Source organism: Eptesicus fuscus, chromosome 16, assembly GCF_027574615.1.
Source record: "Eptesicus fuscus isolate TK198812 chromosome 16, DD_ASM_mEF_20220401, whole genome shotgun sequence".
Taxonomy (NCBI): Eukaryota; Metazoa; Chordata; class Mammalia; order Chiroptera; family Vespertilionidae; genus Eptesicus; species Eptesicus fuscus.
Window position 1 is genome coordinate 41679691 of NC_072488.1, and position 20097 is coordinate 41699787.

The 20097-nt window shown below is 40.9% G+C and overlaps 1 protein-coding gene across 5 annotated transcripts in view; it reads right to left on the bottom strand.

The window, feature by feature from the left end:
* Positions 1-20097, bottom strand: part of AAK1 (AP2 associated kinase 1) — a 133166-nt gene that overhangs the window by 27666 nt on the left and 85403 nt on the right. For 3 of the 5 annotated variants that reach the window (XM_054727838.1, XM_054727841.1, XM_054727840.1), the window contains exons 9-16: positions 17765-17868; positions 15195-15274; positions 10998-11152; positions 9171-9472; positions 6320-6595; positions 3574-3806; positions 2108-2265; positions 1270-1374 (exon numbers count right to left, since the gene is read on the bottom strand). In XM_054727838.1, the coding sequence (XP_054583813.1) occupies positions 1270-1374; positions 2108-2265; positions 3574-3806; positions 6320-6595; positions 9171-9472; positions 10998-11152; positions 15195-15274; positions 17765-17868 (1413 nt within the window). The remainder of the gene's footprint in view (positions 1-1269; positions 1375-2107; positions 2266-3573; positions 3807-6319; positions 6596-9170; positions 9473-10997; positions 11153-15194; positions 15275-17764; positions 17869-20097) is intronic. The other 2 variants (XM_054727839.1, XM_008147505.3) reach the window with 1 other exon arrangement.

Sequence of the window (20097 nt, forward strand, 5' to 3'; positions counted from 1 at the left end):
CAGCTGGGTGTTGCTCAGTGGTTGGAGCGTTGGCCTGCACACTGAAGGGTCGTGGGTTCGATTCCCGGTCAAGGGCAAGTACCTGGGTTGCAGGTTCGATCCCCAGACCCAGTTGGGGCCCATACAGGAGGCAACCAATGAGTGTGTCTCTCTCACATTGCTGTTTCTCTCTCTTTCCTTCCTTCCCTCCCTTCCACTCCCTCTAAAAATCAATGGAAAAAATATCCTTGGGTGAGAATTAACAAATAACAGAAAAAAGAGAGGTTTAGTTAAATACTTTAAGATATAGCCATATAAAGGCATTTAATGAAGGTATTTTTAAAGTTATATTTCAGGAGCTTCTTTAATAATATGGGGGAAACATGCCAGATTTATTAAGTGAAATAAATAGGTTTTAAAATATGATTATAAAGATGTACAGAGATTATTAATCTGAGGTCTAAAACTATACAAAATTATGGTCACTTGTTTATACATGAGGGAGAAAATCTATAAGGTTCATTAGATTCACAAAGATAACTGTCTGTGACCTTAAAAAGGTTAAATGCCACCAATAGATAACAAAATAATATACCTGTGCTAATTGCTCAGTGGTGAAATCATGAAGCTTTTAACTTTCTTTTCTATGCTTTTCAATAAATTACTAACTTTTACATAAAAAATATGTATAATTTTTATTAATAAAGAGGAAAATTCACCCTAGCCAGTTTGACTTAATGGACACAGCACCAAAGGGTCGCAGGTTCGATTCCAGGTCAAGGACACATACCTGGGTTGTGGGTTCACTCGCCATCCCCAGTCGAGGCATGTGTGGAAGGCAACCAGTTGATGTGCCTCTCTCACATCAGTGTTTCTCTCTTTCCCTCTGTCTCTCCCCCTCCCCACCTTCCCTTCCACACTCTCTCTGAAAAGCAATGGAAAAAATATCCTTGGGTGAGGATTAACAAAACAAACAAACAAAAAATACACAGTTTAGCAGAGTCTCAGTGTGATGCTCCTCAAATTAAGAAATATTTGCTTAAAACATGTCCACGGACGACAGAACAAATCCTATATATTACTGCCAGATCACCCTGTCATTTTAATTGAAAGTGACTCTACATCTTTCTTTATCCCTATCTTTTTTATTGGAAGTCTTTGGAATAAAGGAAAATATTAAGTTACCAACAGGATTTGGGGCTCATTAGTATGCTAGAGTTATCTGTGAAGTGGAAAACAGTGTGAAGGTGACAAGAGTGAGTTTGTGTTTCAGGTGTTTGCCATACTAACCATTTCCAGCAGAAAACGAAGAAGTGGTAAAAGCATCACTTTGGGTTGATTGAAAGCCTGGGATCAAACTCTCAGCTGAGCCTCCAAGCTTCTCAGGATGTTTGCCTGGAGGGACAAAACACCATTCAGTTCACGCCAGCAGAATCACAGAACACATCCCCAGAGCACTCTCTGCACTGACTTCTAGACTTCATTCCTTTTTTACTGTGTTATGGTGACACCTCAGCCATTCAGAGGTCCTTGTGTAGTCACTACAGTAGCTGAGAGAACCACTGAGAAATGAAAGGAGGTTTTAAGAATCAAAAGAGAGAGCACATCAGTTTTGCAAGAGGGAAAGAGTTCTGAAGATCGGCTGCACCACAATGCAAACGTAATTAACACTACTGATCTGTACACTTAAAAATGGTTAAACCCTAGTCCGTTTGGATCAGTAGATAGAGCGTTGGCCTGTGTACTGAAGGGTTCTGGGTTTGATTCCAGTCAGAGGCACATGCCCGGGTTGCAGGCTCAATCAAACCTTTGAGGGACCCAAGCCTACATTTTTTTTTTTAAATCCTCACCCAAAGATAATTTTGCCATTGATTTTAGAGAGAATGGAAGGGAGGGAGGGGGAGAGTGAGAAACATCGATCAGTTGCCTCCCGCATGTGCCCTGGCTGGGGCCCAAACCTGCAACCCAGGTACATGCCCTTGACCAGGAATTGAACCCAAGACCCTTTGGTCCATAGGCTGACACTCTATCCGCAGAGCCACACTGGCCAGGGCCCCAAGTCTACATTTTTACATGTATACTCCTCTAGAATAAGATTTCAAGAATCACAAAGACACCAATTACTCACCTTCCCCCAGCTTGGCAAAGTCCTTATTTAGCAGTTCTTCAGCTGTGAGTTTGGAGAAATTGTCATCATCAAAGGGATTCCACGTAGAACCTTCTGAAGGATTATAAACGTTTTGCTGGGAAGTCCGAGGAGAGCCTGATGGAGTGGTGGTTGCAGACCTAGGTAAGTTCCCACCCCCACAAAATAAGAAGACATATAAAAGTTGAAAAGGTTCAACCTATTTTTTCTTTGTTTCAAGAGCAAATTCTTTTCCAAGTCAAATCATTATTTTCCACAGTGGTTTTCTAAAAGGGCTTTCCATGGCAACTGGACAGTCTCTATAGACCCCTTTCCACTGTGTAAAATAAATGTTTCCATTTTCTTAATGATTCACTATCTCCCACTACTTCTTTAATCTCTTGCTTAGATTTTTTTGTCTTGTCTGCAAGTCCTTTCAATTCAAGATCCCAAAGCAACCTATTGTGCATCTTATGGTGCCCACTATAACCCACAATAATGGACCCTGAAGGGCTAGGACTGATGCCTGTTCAAGCTGCCTCCTATCTGTTGGATCTAGCATGCATAGAACTATGGTCATCTATCACAGTTAAAGAGAAATAAAGAGCACTATCTTGTGCTTCTAGGTACCATTACTTAATTTTATTCTAAGTCTCTCTTGATGCCCTTTGCATTTAGCTAATGAGTTAAATATTTTTAACTTTAGAGTATATGGTTCCAAGAAAGCTGAGGGCCTGAAATTGCATTTACTCCACAAACATTCATTGCAATCTACATCTACTTTATATCAGGCCCATAGCCAGTCACTGGATTTGCAAAGGTTGATTTAGACATAATCCTTGTCTTGGAGGAACTCTCAGGCTGTCAGCTAGATGAGATACTCATATAGACATACGAATAAATAATGGTAATACAATGGGATACGTGCACAACAAATTATAAATGACACCAGAGGAAGGGTTAAAGGAGAGGTGGCCTCTGACATTGATCTTGATGAATAGATAAGCATCTCCTTAGTGGACAAGGAGGACAGTGCAGTTAAGGGAGAGGGCATAGGCTGAACAAAGCACTCGTGAAGATGGAGAATGACAAGTCCACCAATGTGATGCAATAGGTCTTTGGTCTGTTAACCAATGAGTTCAGACAGTATCCCACAGGCAACCAGGGGGGTGGTGGGGGAGGGGGGTATGAAAGATTTTCAGCATGAAAACTTGGTCATATCAAGAGTTTAGAAAATACTCTGTAAAACATGGACTAGATGAGAGAATGGAAACAGTGACACAATAGGAAATTATTTCTTAAGATCAGTATGGTTTATGCACTACAGGCAAATTCAGTTTCTTATTAAACACAGATGCATACCACTGCATATACATCTACACACAAACATATGCAAAGAATCACACAGTAACAGCCCACGGCAGACCTTGCCTACAAAGTAAGAAGAATAAAGGAGAAGCATCACATACTTGGACTTATTGAGACTGGCCTCAGCTGCAGCTGCCTGGAGCAGCTGGGTTGATTTGCTGGCAGGGACCCCAAAGACTGCACTGTGGGTTACGTCACTGAGAATCCGCCTGTGTCCAGCACGTTGGGTCTTGGGGGATGATGGAGGAGTGAGAGATCCAAGTTTCTGTCCCTGGACGGTAGGAGGTGGGGTTGTCTGAACCGTTGGCTGTTGTCTTACCGGGGCTTGTATCTGCTAGGAAGAGAAATAAAAAATGTTCCAAAACAAAGGAAAAAAACAAATAAACCGATGAGCATAACAAAAAATGCCACATGAGAGCTAACGTAGAATTTAAATGGCTGAGTTTATCAATAACATCCTGAAAGAAAAATAAACACTAGGCTTTGACAACCTGAACTGCAACTTTGGGACTGATACAAACACAGTATTTATCTGGTACTTATATATATATATATTTCAATCTTCATCAATGACAATATACAAGGTAACCTATGCAATTTAGCCCAGAGCTTAAGACTACAGAAGCTATTCTGATTTTTAATGGCTGCAGTTGGGTTATTGAACAATTTAGGTTGCTTCCATTCTTTCGGCCATTTTAAATAAGGTGGCCACAAACATCTATGGCATACAGCCATTTTCCTTTGTAGATTATTGCTTTAAGATGGCTGCAGTGTATACTTTTGTTTCAATATATTTTTATTGATTTCAGAGAGGAAGGGAGAGGGAGAGAGAGATAGAAACATCAATGATAAGAGAGAATCACTGATCGGCTGCCTCCTGCATGCCCTCTACTGGGGATCAAGCCCACAACCCGGGCATGTGCCCTTGATCGAAATCGAACCTGGGACCCTTCAGTCCACAGGCCAAAGCTCTATCCACTGAACCAAACCAGCTAGGGCTGCAGTGTATACTTTACATTCACTCACCTGCTTCTCTAGGTAAGTGCTGCCAAGAGTCATTGGAGAAAGAGATGGCCAAAGCTGGGAAGCTCTCCGGCTCCTGGCACAAGCATGTTCTGCTCCTGTTCCCTCTCCACTCCCTTAACCAACTACCACTGAACAAAGCATTATTTTTTTTATCCAAGGAACATGGAGAAGTTTCACAATTCATTCCCAAGAGAGTGAATACTTTTGTCCAGGGAAAGCAGAGAGAACCTCATAAGAAGTGTTGTCTGTAGGAAGTTTATCATCTCATCCCCCCAGATAAGCATCTGTTATTATCACCCTGAACACAGATCAGGACTCTCTGTTCTGGTCCCAGCTCTGCTGCTATCAGTCTGTGTGTCCTGGGTAATGCCTTTCTAGGCTGGGCCTCAGTTTCCAATTCCATTAAGTGAGGGGACTGGACTAGATGATTAAGATCTCAATCAGCGCCCTAGCCAGTTTGACTCAGTGGATAGAGCATTGACCTGAGGAATAAAGGGTCCCAGGTTCGATGCCAGCCAAGGGCACATGCCTGGGTTGCGGGCTCGATCTCCAATCCCAGTAGGGGGCGTGCAGGAGGCAGCCAATCCACGATTCTCTCTCATCATTGATGTTTCTATCTCTCTCACTTCCTCTTTGAAATCAATAAAAAATATATATTTAAAAAAAAGAAAGAAAAAAAATCTCAATTAACTACACATATGCTATTTTTTAAAAGCCCTTCTTCATTTAACAAGAGGAACTTCATCTCTTATCAAAAATACAGAGAGTAGCTATCTACTTCACTCCTGCGGGAAGACTAGAGTTGTTTCAGAAACCAAGGTGTAAAGACACTGAACACACACTTAGCTGAGACTTAAAGAAGACAATCTATTTACAGCACTGCTTCCTTGGAAGTAATGTAGGTTTACTGGTTTAAGATGGGCCACAAAACTCTAACAGAACTCAGTCCTCAAAAAGATGGTTTCCTATTGTTCGTCTAATAGTTAGACTTCTGTGGGAATAAGGCAGTAGCTGTTATATTCTATTGGCTGGGTATGTAAAATGTCTTTTTCTATCACTATAAAATTATCTATCACTATCACTCAGAAAACTGTGAGTACAAAATTAAGGGCACTTATTAAAGGCCAAAACACAATGTGTTTGAGGATGTTGACACAGTAGAGGTCTATCAGGAGAGGATGTAGTGATTCTGACGCTATATTCAGCCATTATCTAAAAGTGGACATGCTCAATTTCTATAGTGACAATTGGGCTCGAACAATACTTAGATACTCTGGTGTCCAAAGGGATTAGGCCATGGCAAATGGGCCCAGGCAAGCAGGCCCTCTTGAAGGGTGCTGTACGGTACACTCGATTGAGGTAGCCAGTAATGTCGTCCAAGACAAAGAATAAACACAACACTGTCAGGACTCAAGGTAAATGTGGGGGTTCATATGAACCTCCAAAGACAGAAAAGGCCACAATGGCCAAACTGCCCCTTGAAGAAGGGAAAGGGACTAATTCTAATCCTACCTAGGTCCTTGGCTGCTCAACACAAGAGACAATGAACAGTTCTTTCTGCCAGCCTAATTTCAAAGTAATAAATTAAATATTCATCTTCATCAGTAGCCTAGAGTTATTTTTTTAAAAACCTCTACCATTTACCGAATATCTCATCCTGTTCTTGAATATATCAAGAAAAGATCAAATATTTTAACCACAAGGTGGGGAATCAGCCTAGTTCTAGGCCAGAGGCCACCACACCAGCTGCTACAGCCTGTTTCCCAAGCCCTCACTGCATTTTCCTCCTATTTTGCTCTCTAAGCCTTGGCTGATTCTTACCGTTGGCTCCTGGGCAGGGGACTGCTGCGGGGCTGCAGCTGGCTGAGCCTGGGGCTGCTGAACTGCTGCAACAGTAGGCTTCTGCTGCACAGCGGCCTGCTGAGTCAGCAGCTGTTGCTGATGCAGGTTTGTGGCCAGCTGCTGTTGCTGCTGCTGCTGCTGCTGCTGCTGCTGCTGGTAAAAGTTCTGTATCAGCTGCTGTTGAGAGCTTCCTTGAGACACCACAGGGAACTGGGCAACTGCTGGTTGCTGGGTTGCTGGGTGTACTGCCTGAAACTAAGCAGGAGAAAGGAGCAAGAAATGAGGAGGTGAATAGAAACCTTTCGCAGTAACAACTAAGACCAGTGATGAAGCCAAACGCAAAGGAAGGCAGAAGTCTTGTAACCTGGCCTGAAACTCCTGAGGGGAATCTGAAGACATTAAAACAAACAGAGCAGCACCTTACACTGCCAGGCTCCATCCACTACACTACGCTGCCTCCTGCACCGCAGACCAGCTCCCATGTGGGCTTCTATGCCACACCTGAGGGTGTCCATCTCACTACACATCTGTGACTCCATACACTGGAGTGTAACAGAAGCTAATAAATGATCTTCCAATCACAGAAGTAATTATCCTCATAAAGGGATTTGGAAGTAGCCAAAATTAAAATTGTTCCCTAGATGAACAGGATGAAGCAATGATGACACTGAAAACAAACCAAAAAACAAAAACCTAAATGTTAACCCAACTATTAAAGTCATCTCTTTCTGAAAATTATTTCCCACTAGCTTTATCTTTACTAACTCTCCAACTTTAAACATTCAAAATAGTCAGATTACACTTAATGACATTTTATTATATATTGGTAATGAATTGTGTCAAGTTATAGTCTCTTATAAAGCATCCTAAAAATAGAGAAACTTCTTTTCTGTGTTTCTCCTACCCACTAAGGACTATGTGCTAGGCACACAAACAGAGCTCAAACAAGGGCCTACTGATGAACAAAACTCCAAGACCTTGTCTTTTAACATCCCAAATAGTTTTACTTCATTATAGAGCTAACTGACAGGATACTGTTTGCCTAATGACGTAAAGTTAAAGGGTTAGCAAAGAAGCAGATGTCAGTAAATAGCTGCCTATTTATAACCGTAAAATGGTGGAAACAACCAAATGTCTATCAACAGGGGACTGATTGAATAAACTATCCTATATATCCATCTCTCTAGTTGTAAATAGGAATGAGGACTACCTCTCATATGGGATAGAGGGGATAGAATTTTGCAGATTTAACTTTGAAACTATGTAAATATTTTACATGTTCGCAAAACAAAATTAAAAAATCAATAACTAAAAATCAAAAGCAAAATGAAACAAAGAAACCCATGTGTCAAATTAATAGCCAAACTCCCCAGAAAATAATATGCTAAACATTCTAAGGGTAAAGAGGGCAAAGAAATCTTAAACTATTTTCAGTAATCCTATTGGTATTGTTATCTTGAAACTATAAATCAAATAAGTAATATGTTAATGTTATTAGGAATCAAAACTTAGATTAGAAAAAAAAAATATATATATATATGCCTAATATGCTAATTGTCCCTTCAATAGTTCGACCAGTGACTGTGATGGCGCACTGACCACCAGGGGGCAGACGCTCGGACCTGTAGGTTAGCTTGCTGCTGGGGTCAGGCTGATCAGGACTGTGCAAGACTGGCTGGATACACCCTGGAGCCAACTTCCTGAAGTCCCTCCACAGCCTCTAAAATATTTCTTCTAATTCATTTCCTTTCAATGTGCATAAATCCGTGCACTGGGCCTCTAGTACAAATATAAAATCTATGAAGTTAAACAAAAATCCTGTAATTACACATCTGAATTAGGAATATAAATTTGAATTCATGGTATATATCCTATTAAGAAAACAAAATTTATTTCCTAACTACTATCCACTGAAAAGGTCTAAAAACAATAACTAACCCATTAGCAAATGAGTATCCCTAGCACCAAAAATATGGTTTCTAAAGACCATTTCCATGAAAAGGAAACGAAGCTCCTTAGAGAAATGGCTGATTTCAGGTTAAGTGTAAAATGAGCCTGGAACAGCTTGTTACAATGAATAACAAGGGAACCATAAAGACTACTGGAGTCCCAGCCGAAGAATCTAGGAGCCAATTTGAAGACTTTCACTGGACAAAGTTGGGATGCTTTGAGCATCAAAATAAACAAAATTTTAAAAAACTACAATGTATGGACACATATCAAATATGTTAAGATCCACAAGTTCATAATGATACTAAAACAAAAGCCTCATTATTCACCTTTGGATGATACTAAGAACAAACTCATTCTGAAACTGGTAAAAACAGGAAAATAATCATAAATTTTTCTGCCTTTTCTGCACAAACAATACCTTAGGACAATAAAATAGTTGATGAAAAAAAATTCTTTATAGATAAATTCCAGTCCTTAAATGAAGAGGAAATGCTAGAATATTATCATTTTGCCATCCCTAATGAATTAATAGACTTAGGAAATGATTAGCAATGACTGCTAAGCTGATGGGGAACATCATGGATCAAATGGACAACACCAAACCCACTTATTGATCTTAATATTATTAAAAGAGAGGACAACCAGACATTATATGCCCCTGATGTGATATAACCAGAAAAACAAAGAACAATCAAACTGAATGGAATATTGAGCAAGCCTCAGGAAATTACCAGTTTACACAGGGGATGGAGAAACATATTAAACATCACCACAGGGATGCCATCAGCCAAATCCAGAATGTGGAAAATTCTACAGGACATGAGACCCAGTGATGACTGGGATATGCAATGCAAAGGTCACACTCTGACCACCTTACCTGTTGAGCCTGTGTCTGTGGCTGCTGCTGCTGCTGGTAAAATGTGCCTGCTGGCTGCTGTGATGGTGGTGGTGGCGGCTGCTGCTGCTGCTGCTGTTGCTGCTTGAGGAGGAGTTGCTGCTGGTGCTGGGGTGTGGCCTGGGCCTGAGTGGGCAGACCCTGGGCAGGAGTGGAAGGCGTCTGTTGTGGGGTGGGTGGAGCCTGTGGCTGCTTGGGCTGGGATTGTGGTAGAGGTTGGCTGGCTGGGGGCTGAGTTTTTGATTGGGGAACACTGGCTAAAAGACCAGGCTGATTGATGGGTCCTGCAATGAGAATAAATTCCATGTAAGGGCTCAACACTATTCCAAAAACAACTTCTCTTCTTGCCAAAATAAGAAAGAGGGGGTGATAAGTGGACAGATAACCCCCAAATCCATGTGCTCCTTACTGTCTTTGCACCTGGAATGTCCTTCCTTCTTGCTAATCTATGCACTTTTTAAAAAGTATATTTTTATTGATTTCAGAAAGGAAGGGAAAGGAAGAGAGAGATGGAAACAGCAATGGTGAAAAAGAATCATTGATTGGCTGCCTCCTCCATGCCCCACACTGGGGATAGAGCTCGAAACCCGGGCATGTACCCTGACCAGGAATTGAACCGTGACCTTCTAGTTCATAGGTTGATGCTCAACCACTGAGTTATGCCAGCTGGGCTGCACTTCATATTTTTCAAAACAACGTTCAACAAACAATTCTATATTTGCCTCCTTCAAAAAGCTTTCCTTTATTCACCATCTCATTTAGTCAATTACTCCTTTAGCCAGCATACTGATTATCTACAAATTCAACTAGCCTTTGATGCTACTGTATATAAATACAATCTTTGTACTTGTTGGCATTCTGCAGAATAAAAGCATTCTTTGATATTTTATATGTAGGTTGCACAATTCTAGTCTGGCTGCCTTGAAAGTAAATGGCTACCAAATTCACCAAAAACATCTTCCTGGTAAGGGAAGTGATGGCTGAGTTCAGTTACTTAATAATTTGGATCAATCCTCTTTATGAAACAAAACTTAGTCACCTCACCAGAAAGAGAATACCAAAGCATAGAGTGGTGACAGATACTTCAAGAGACAGAAATGAAGAAGCAATTCCTCTATACCTAAAAGAGGTGTGTCTTGGTCTTTAGAGGCAAAGAAAAGTTTATGAAATAAAGAGGTGGGTATGGGATGAATGGACCAAGCCACAAAATTAGGGCCAAGACTAGAAAATAGAGACAACAGGCTTTGGTGGTCTTGGTGATCCCCTGCAGAATTCAATGACTGGCCTCCCCTTTCACCAGCCTCCTGTCATATAATTTCAATGGCAGCTCACCTCTTGGTCCTTAAGGAAAACCATTCTTCTTTTTTTAATCCTCACCTGAGGATATGTTTTTTAATTGATTTTTAGAGATAAAGGAAGAGAGAAGGGAAGGGAGGGAGGGAGGGAAAGGAGAGGAGGAGAGAGAGAGAGAGAGAGAGAGAGAGAGAGAGAGAATAGGTTGCCTTCTATACGAGCCCAGAGAGAGAGAGAGAGAAAGAGAGAGAGAACGATAGGTTGCCTTCTGTACGAGCCCAGACCAGGGCTCGAACCCTCAACCTAAGTATGTGCCCTGAACAGGAATCGAACCTGCAACCTTTTGGTGTACAGACTGGCGCTCCAACCAACTGAGCCACCTGGCCAGGGCAGAAAACTATTATTCTTTATGTGGCTCTGTATTCCATTCCTGAAGCAAAATCAGGCTTTCCAAGACTTCTCATTATCCAGGATAATAAAGAGGTGTACCAAGTTTCAAAGCCCCTAGGAACTGACCTGCAGCCTGAGGTGGGGGCTGAACCGTGGCCCTCTTTCGAGGTGTCAGGGCTGGCTGGATGGGAAGAATTCCTGGGTTTGGCTGAGTCTGCCCAGCTTTAGGCCTCTGGCGGGGTGCAATGGAAGTCTCTGTGGTGGGAATGGGATCTGTCAGTCTAGAAGAGGAAAAGAAAAAACAAAGATTCATATTAATGTGTGAGAAAATAGGGGAGGGGCAGAGTACATGATGTATTAGCTTTGTTCTCCACATTCATCCAAACCTTCTAGATCTGCTTAATCAACATTTCCCAGCAGGCATTCTGTGTTACTGGATGTTATAAATAAAGGTTTCATGGGAAAATGTTTTAATATTTCAGCAGAACCTTTCATGTGTATAGAGAACCTCAAAGAAAGCACTGTATAGAATGCAGTGTTTCTCAAATCTATTTGACCTTGTGGCCCTTTTACCTAACACTTCCTGGAATTTCCCAGAATACACTTTGGGTGATGATGCAAAGAGGGGTTTGAAGCAGGTGGTTTTCAGATGTAGAGGGAACTCAAACTTGGTTAGAACTAGCTGTCAAAATGGTCTCTCTACTATAAAAAGTATGCAAATAAATTAATCCAATAAGGCAATTAAAAGAAATAAGCAAATAATTCAAGTTGAAGTATTTGGGGAGTGTGACAGGAACTTCACTTCCTCCAATATACATATTTGTTTTTTCCCATGGCAATATAATATTTATCTCGGCATAGAGCCACCTATAGTAAAAAACAAATTGCCCAGTCTCTCTTATAATCAGGTGTGGCCATGTGTCTAAGTTCTGGCCTTACATGCGATATACACAGATTGTTATGTGGCAGTTGCTAGAAACCTTAAGAAATAACTGGTACATGCCCTTTGTCTCTCTTCTTCTTTGGTCATTCCTTGATCCTGCTGCTTGGAACAGGGATGCTGCCATATTGGTCCATGAGGTCATGGCCACAGCCTGAGGGATGGTAGAGTGGTGAGCATGAAGAAGCCCGGGCACCTGAGGACTTGGTGGAGCAGAACTACACTATCAGCCCTGGACGACTTACCCCAGACTCTATTTACTTAAAGAAAAAAATCAACACTATCTTACATAAGCCACTGTAATTTTTGAGTTTCTGTAAGTCAGAGCCAAATCTAACCCAAATTAATATGGGGAGGACTGCTGTATAGTCTGCCTTCTTCTTGTGATGGTGACTTCCATTCATTAGAGCAGTCCAGGTAGCTGGCCAACTCAGATCAGAGTGGTTGCCCTTTGAAAATGTACTTTAGGGAGTATAGTTGACTGCACTTAAGGCCAAAATAAACAAGCTTCATGGATATTTCCAAAATATGCCTGGCACAGCCTCCATGAAATGCAAAACAGGAAGCAAAGCGACTGGCCTCATGTCCTTCCCTGTGACATACCTCCAAGGTATTCCATTCTGGACCCCATGGCTTTTCACTAGTATCCTGCTAGAGCAGTGATTTTTCAACCTTTTTTCATCCATGGCACATGTAAACCAATAATTAAAATTCTGTAGCACACCCAGAAATATATTATGTTTTCGGCCGATCTGACTAAAAAATAATTTTGATTCATTCATACCAGATGGCTGTTGTTGTGTTGGCTGTTGTCATTTTTTTTACTTGACAATCTAAGGCAAAAGAGGTCAGTACCCTTTATATAGTCAGGTATTGCATGTTTTTAAAATTCCTGCAGTACAATGGCTGAAAATCACTGTGCTAGAAAGAAGCTCTTATGCTGGGGAGAGAACTGATAATATAAAAGCGATCACATTTGGGGAGGCTATAACCTGGGGCAGGGAGGTGGAAAGGGAAATGGGACAGATGTTGAGAAAGGTGTAAGAAAGATAAAGCCAAGGGTCAGAACTTAAACAGACTTTAGTAGAAAAACAAATGTTAAAAACTCCCACACTGGACTTCTCCTAAGGGTAATAATATCTTAGAGACACTGGGATTTAGAATCAAAGAAAATTATACTTGAGCACTAGCTCCCTACCTATCAACTGCATAATAATGGGCATATCATTTAACCTCTTTTAGCCTTGGGTCCCTTATATGTAAAATGGAGAAAACAATACCTACAATCATGAGGTGGATGTGAACATCAGATGCAACAACGACTGTGAAACCATTTTATAAAATGCAGAGTGTTAAACTATCAGTTTGTATGGGTCTCAATATGCTGCGAAAAAATACAGACTGAGAAACCAGGAGACCTGACTCTAAGTTGTCCTCTCTGTGTGATCTTGGACAAATCACTTAAGGTACAGAGTATAAAGAGTGTGGATGCTGGAGGTCTGGTTCTTTCATTAACCCCATAGTGATTAACTGCCTTGGGCAACTTACAATTCTGAGTCTGTTTCCTCATCTATAAAGTGATAACAACAACAACCTCATAAGTTTGTTTTAAAGGGGGGTACTTTACATCTTATTTATGTAAAGTACCTAGTAAGGTATTTGGTATATAAGATGCCTCAATGAATAGTGGCCACTTTAAAAAGAGTTAGAAAGAGAAACGCACCTGTTAGGATTGGGGAGTAAATACAAAAATGCAAATGAAATCATTGTAAATTATAGGTAGGATGACTTAGACCAAAATCTCTTAGCTGTCATGTCTGTGTATTCTCACAGCATTATTAAGGTCCATACAAACTAAGAGTTTAGGCACTCTACAGTTTATAAAACAGTTGCACAGCCATTTATGCATTTGATGTTCACATCTGCCTTATGACATAGGTACTATTTTATCCATCTTCACAACAGAGTACCACTCAAATGTTAATCGTTGTTATAATTTTTACAAATGTGTGTGCTTTGTGGGAAGAGATCCTTGCTTAGCTCAGTACATACCATGTTTGGATCTAGTACAGAAGGCCATAAACCCAAATACTAACCTATTAAATTAGTCCCAGAAGCAATTCCCAGAGGTGAGCATGGCAGACTTAAGCAAGAAATAAACAGACTGCAAAGTAACAATATGAATATAGTTTGCTAAATTTGTTAAAAACCAGTCTCATTACTTTATAGCCACATCTGCAGGCATTCAATAAATATTCAATAATTTTTTAAAATGTAGAAGTTATTTTACTGTTCTATAAAAATTCACATATTCCCATCTAAGGTATTTTGTTGATAATTTGCTGCTAAGGTTTCCTTGCCATGGGAGTGTGGTAGAAAAAAAGAGGGGTATAAACATCTCTGGGACTACCCTTAGAATTTGCCATTGGGAAGGTAGAGCAGTCATGAGGATATGTCCTGCAGACCTTCATATACAAGGTGTATGAAAGACCAAGCACCCCAGCTGCTGTGCTCTGAAATCCACTGCTACTGTTGTGTTTGCCCTGAGGCCATGCTTCCCATAGGCTGCCCGCCCACCCCTCCCCCCCTCCCCCGGTCTTACTACCCAAGCTACAGGGATATTAAGGCAGACCAGGTCCTGGGACATAGGAGTCTCCTCTGGTAGCTGACTTTGACTCGAGGATTCCCCTTTGGCGAACCTTCCTTAAATCGTGTGGCAATTTTTAGGTCACTTCCACCCAACTTTCTCCTCCCTCTCTCTAGATCAGACTTACATCGCCTTCTGATGGCTCTCCTAGCCTTCCCTGGCTCCCTCCCTATTTTCTCTCTCAGGCATTTCCCCAAATAAAATACTAGCTTCTTTAGTCCTCTCTTACCATCTGTGTCTTGGAAGACCCTAGGTTTCACAGAATGTGATTAACTAAGATCCACAGGTTCTTTGGCTGTTTCATGGACTCAGTGCTTTGACCTGTACTTTCCTAATGTGGCCAGTGCCTTAGCGAGTAAAAAGGAAAGGAAGGTAGAGGATTAGGGTGCTGAAGGAGGCTAAACAAAGGCCAGGACACCTGTTTAGGACACTCTTGTATTAGTAATATTTAAAGTCTGCTGTTGCCTCATCTCTGAATGCTCCTGTGCCTAATTCCAAGCAAGGGAAACAGCTGTGGAGTTTTTCATTCTCTTTCAAATGTAGATCATTGTATTTCATTATATTCCTCCTTGCACTCCCAAAGGATAGCTTCTGCCTACAGGAGATAGAGCTTGCTTTCTTGTGCTGGGCAGCCTCTTGGCCATGGCAGTAGAAGAATCAAGAAATACAAGGCACCCTCCCTCCCCTGCTACTGAGGCAACGGAGCACAACAGGTGCTCACTGAGGCATTGCTTACCTGGCCTTTGGCTGGGTCTTCTTTGCAGCTGCCTCGCTGGCTTTCACTGGCTCAGGAAGCTTTGTAGGAATGGGAGAGTTCTATACAATTGAAAGAAAAATTTAAAAAGAACGTCATATATTTCTTTGTAGAAGAATGACCACCATGATTAGGCTGACGGAAATACGTGTTGGGTTTTCCAGAGTGGCTTCTAGACCCTGATCTCTGGTAGAGAGAAGGGAAGTTTACCAAAAGCATATCCCACTAGACTCAGCCCGTCAGGGGGACAAAGTATCTGAGAAGAGGACAGAGCAACCCCCCTGCAGCACATTCCCCTGCCATCATTCTCAGCTTTTTTTTTTTTTTTAAAAAAATGTTTTTATTGATTTTTAGAGAGAGAGGGAGAGGGATAGAGAGATAGAAACGTCGATAAGAGAGACCCGTCATCAATCAGCTGCCCCCAGCATACACCCCCACTGGGGATTGAGCCTGCAACCCAGGCATGTGCCCTGACCTGGAATCGAACCCACCATCTCTTGGTTCCTGGGTTGGATGCTCAACCACTGAGCTATGCCAGCCGGGCCATTCTCAACCTTTTGTATGGCTAAGGTCACTGGGGTTTGATGTCAGTACCCTTCTCTCCCTAAAGCACAGCTTAGAAGTGAGGTTATGAAAGGAATGAAAAGAGATGTCTGTAACCTATATTACTTTTTTAAATTTTTAAAAAATATTTTTATTGATTTCAGAGAGGAAGAGAGAGGGAGAGAGAGATAGAAACATCAATAATGACAGAGAATCATTGATTGGCTGCATCCTGCATGCCCCGCACTGGGGATTCAGCCCGTAACCCGGGTATGTGCCCTGACTAGGAATCAAACTGTGACTTCCTGGTTGATGCTCAAGCACTGAGCCACATCGGCTGGGCTTTATTACTATTTAAGTTCTCAGCTAGATATTAGAGAAGTCAGAGCTGACTAGTGTGCCCAACCTTCTAGTTAGAATGCTGGGAGAAAACCACAGCCACAGTGTGTCTAGTTGCTGAGCCAGCACCTCTTTCTGGCACATGAGGCACTATTCAGTCCACAAGCCACAATGAACTCCTCGAGCTTGGATTCTGCACCATCCATCCAACACCGTCTCTCCAGGGAGCACTAGCTGTCCCTAACCACAGGACCACTGTTTACCACTGCTGAGCAAGCATCAGATGACTTGAGACTTGTGAAGCTAACTTACACACGTTAAGTGCCCAGTCTGTTTTGTCTTCTGGACGGAAAGTGTAGTGTCAGTCACAGGTGACTGACATGGCACTTCACATATTAAAAACTGGTTACCAATCTCAATGCTTCCAATTATATTTCATATTATTTAACTTTATGAATGGGAAAATGGGATAGTGAAAGAAAACACGGTCATGTTAGATTACTGTACAGTATCCCGTTTATTCTGGGAAACATGACAAACGAAATACTAGTAATGAAACCGGCTTTTAAGAGGATGTCTCATTTCCTTCACATTTTTAGGTGGGGGGAATTTCTGCAGAAAATGTCTCCTAGCTTCTCTTTCACCCACCAAGTGTTCCTTTCCCAAGGGAGAAGGTGTAATTTATTTTACTGATAAGACTATTAGAAAAAGGTGAGCTTGTTTGGCTCCCTATGCTCTCTCTCCTTTAGGGAAGAGTCTATCTCTCAGGAATCAGGTGCTCACTGCTCAGTCCTGAGGCTCTTATGTTAGGGAACTGGTCAAGCTATGTTCTCAGACTCAATCTTATTAGTGATATTTATCACTAAAGCCAATTTATCACTAATAAGATTCTGAGCTCCATCTGAATGACTGCCACATCTGATCCAAATGTGGGAGTGAAAGTGGAATGTTATTTATCAGCTCCCAAAATGACATTAGAAGTTCATTATTGGAGAAGCAGGCAAGAAAATTTCAGATCAGAACTTGAGACGTCATCCATTAGTACAATATTCAAGAAAGTTGAATCGTATTATGACCAAATAAATATGCCAAGACTGTAATAAAAAGGGTGTTTTCAAGAACTATACTCTGATACTGAGAATGCAAAGTTTAGGATTAAAAGTGTAGAAAACATTCTGATGTGTGGGGAAAGGGGAGAGGAAAAGGAGTGTGAATCACAGGTGGCCAACAGCAGAAGCAAAATCAAGAAAGTTCTGCTGCAGTGAAGGAGAAAAGGGACAAGGGGCTTCAGTTCCAATTGGTGTGGCAGCATGTCCAGGCCTCGTCTCAGGAAAGCAGCTGCCTAACCATCTCTAGGTAAATACAATAAGCTCTAGGTGAACTGTGAAAATCAGCAAGACCATAGTTTGGTCAATCTTCACCCAAAGTGTTCAACTCGATCCCTAGGGTTTTTTGTTTTTCCCCAGTGTAATTACCTCAGTTTTATAATTAAATTCTATGGGATAAATGGATTCTGTTTTATAGCAATTGCTTCCTAGCAACTTGCTTGAATGAGCCCTACTAGATAAAGCAAGGGACATCTATATTCATTAAACAGCTGATTAACACCCCAAGAATTCTAGATGACAATTAATAATGTTTACTTCCCTTAAAAAGCACCTTTCACATACCTGAACATTTGGAATCGGGCATTCTTTCTTGAGTAGTTTAAATGAGAAGTAGGAGACCTGGTAAATATCCGGCCTTTTGTCAGGGTCTGGTTCCAACATATACCCTAAGAAAAACAAATGTTACCTCATTTAATAATATCCTAACAGTTATTACATTAGCTAGGAAGCAATCTTTTTTCCTCATTAAAGTCCAATTTGTCCTTTTACTCCCTTCTCAGAAAGGGAAGTTCGCACTTTCCTAAAATTTTAAATATCTACAAGAAAACAACAAAGTTTTAAAATTATAACAAAGATACTTGAAGTTCACACTCTGCATTCTGCACAATAGGGACTCAAATTCTCAATATGGAAGTTTACTACCTTCATATTCTGGGACCTAGGAAGTTACCTGGTCTTGCTTCTGGCCTCCTTAGTTCATATGATCTTGCTAAACAAGTGATTATCTTGATAACTATAACCGAAACTTAAATTTCATAAACTTACTATTTTTTTTTTTGTTGGAGATCTAAGCTAGTTTCAAGACAAAGAAATCCAAAAATTACAAATACATCTCTACTTTTACCATGATCTGTAGATCACTTGTCTGTTTCTAGCTGCCCTTTCAGAAACTGGAAAAATCCTCAGGGGGAAAAAATCTTTAAGACACACAAACACACACTCACATATACAGTACATACAAACAGTAATGCAAGGCCATTTATTGCTTAAGAAATCAAATGAATGGTTTAGACACTAAGTTCCGAAAAAATTGATCAGGCTGCAATCTTGTGAAGGGCTTGCAGAAGAGGCAGGACTTGAGCTGGTCCTTGAAGGCAGGGAAGAATTTAGTCAGTCAGGGTAAAGCAGAGAAAAAGACATTCCAGATGAGAGAATAGTAAAAAATGCCTTGCTACAAGGAAATAGAGGAGCCAGAAGGCCAGGGCATGGATTTTCTTGTCAGAGAGCACAGGCAAATAAGGCTGGGTGGTGGGATGGGACCAGAGTATGAAGGATCTTAAATGCCAAACTAAGAGTATGAGCCCTACTGTGGCCATGAAGTTACTGAATAGGCACATGATAGGGTGGTATTTTACAAGATTAATCTTGTGGTGAAGGTGTGTTTGATTGACTGAAGAAAGAGGGGGAGGCTATGGGCAATCCACTACTAAAGGCATGAGCTGACAGAGCTTGTACTGTACATAGATTGGGACCTCGGTTCTCAAAGTTAATTCACTCCCCAAGGCTGTTCAAGAAGCGATGTGTTTGAAAACTGAATCATTTTTTCCCATTAGAAATAATGTAAATTGAATTAATCTGTTCCAGACCCCCAAATGATTCCCTGTCTTAACCTTTTTTATATATAGTACATGTCTAATGTACTGTTTAATCTTTAAACAAACATTTCTTTTCTTAAATTTATTGAACCACCCCTACCAGCCTTAAATGAATCACTTTCAGCACTCATTTCACAGGTGCAGCCTCTTTGCTTTTTCACATCTCATTGCCTCGGAAATGCTATCACTGAAATGCGGTCACCAGTTAACTGCTTTTTCTTTATCCAAATCAACAATAGTTTTTCTACCTCTTCAACTGTCTGTGATCTTTGTTTTGTGAGCAGTTTCACACCTTTAGCAACATCAGCATTGGGATGGCCTCTTTATGTTTTAAAATTGTGCTAATCGTCCATTTCACCAGCAACAAAAGCAAAACACACACACACACACACACACACACACACACATATTCACAGCACAATTTCCTGAGATGTTTAACAATGCAGGTTTAGTGGTTTAGAAATAAACTGACTCACATTCTTTCCTTTGTTTGTGGCCTGAGAGATGCTTTTTGTCATGCAGATGTATCAGCACGAAAAGGTTGTCAGGTAGAAAACTGAAGTTATGTTCAAAAACGGAGACATTTTTTCCATGAACAACTTGGTCAAAAACCAGAATTTTTTGAGATGGGAGATGTTCGAGAACTGAGGATTTACTGTGCTATTGTTTCAGCAATGAGAACGGAGAGAACAAAATGATGATGGGAAACGCCAAAGAAAGAACCTAATGCCATTTAGGAAATACTCCCTCTCTCTGGGTAGGCAAATCCAAAGAGAACCTTAAATTTTAGTCACCTAGGCTTTAGTGGCGACACCATTAATAGAAATTGAAAAGAGAGGGGAACCTTGAATTGGTAGTAAAAGGGGGTGGGGGAATGGCAATAAATTTAATTTTAGACCTATCAGTGTAGGGTGACAAAAGAACCATCAAAAAGTTTGTAAACTGAAATAAATCAGAGTTTAATAAAGATGTCATTCATAGAGTTGTTTTTCCTAATATGAATTTTCTGCACAAATGTTA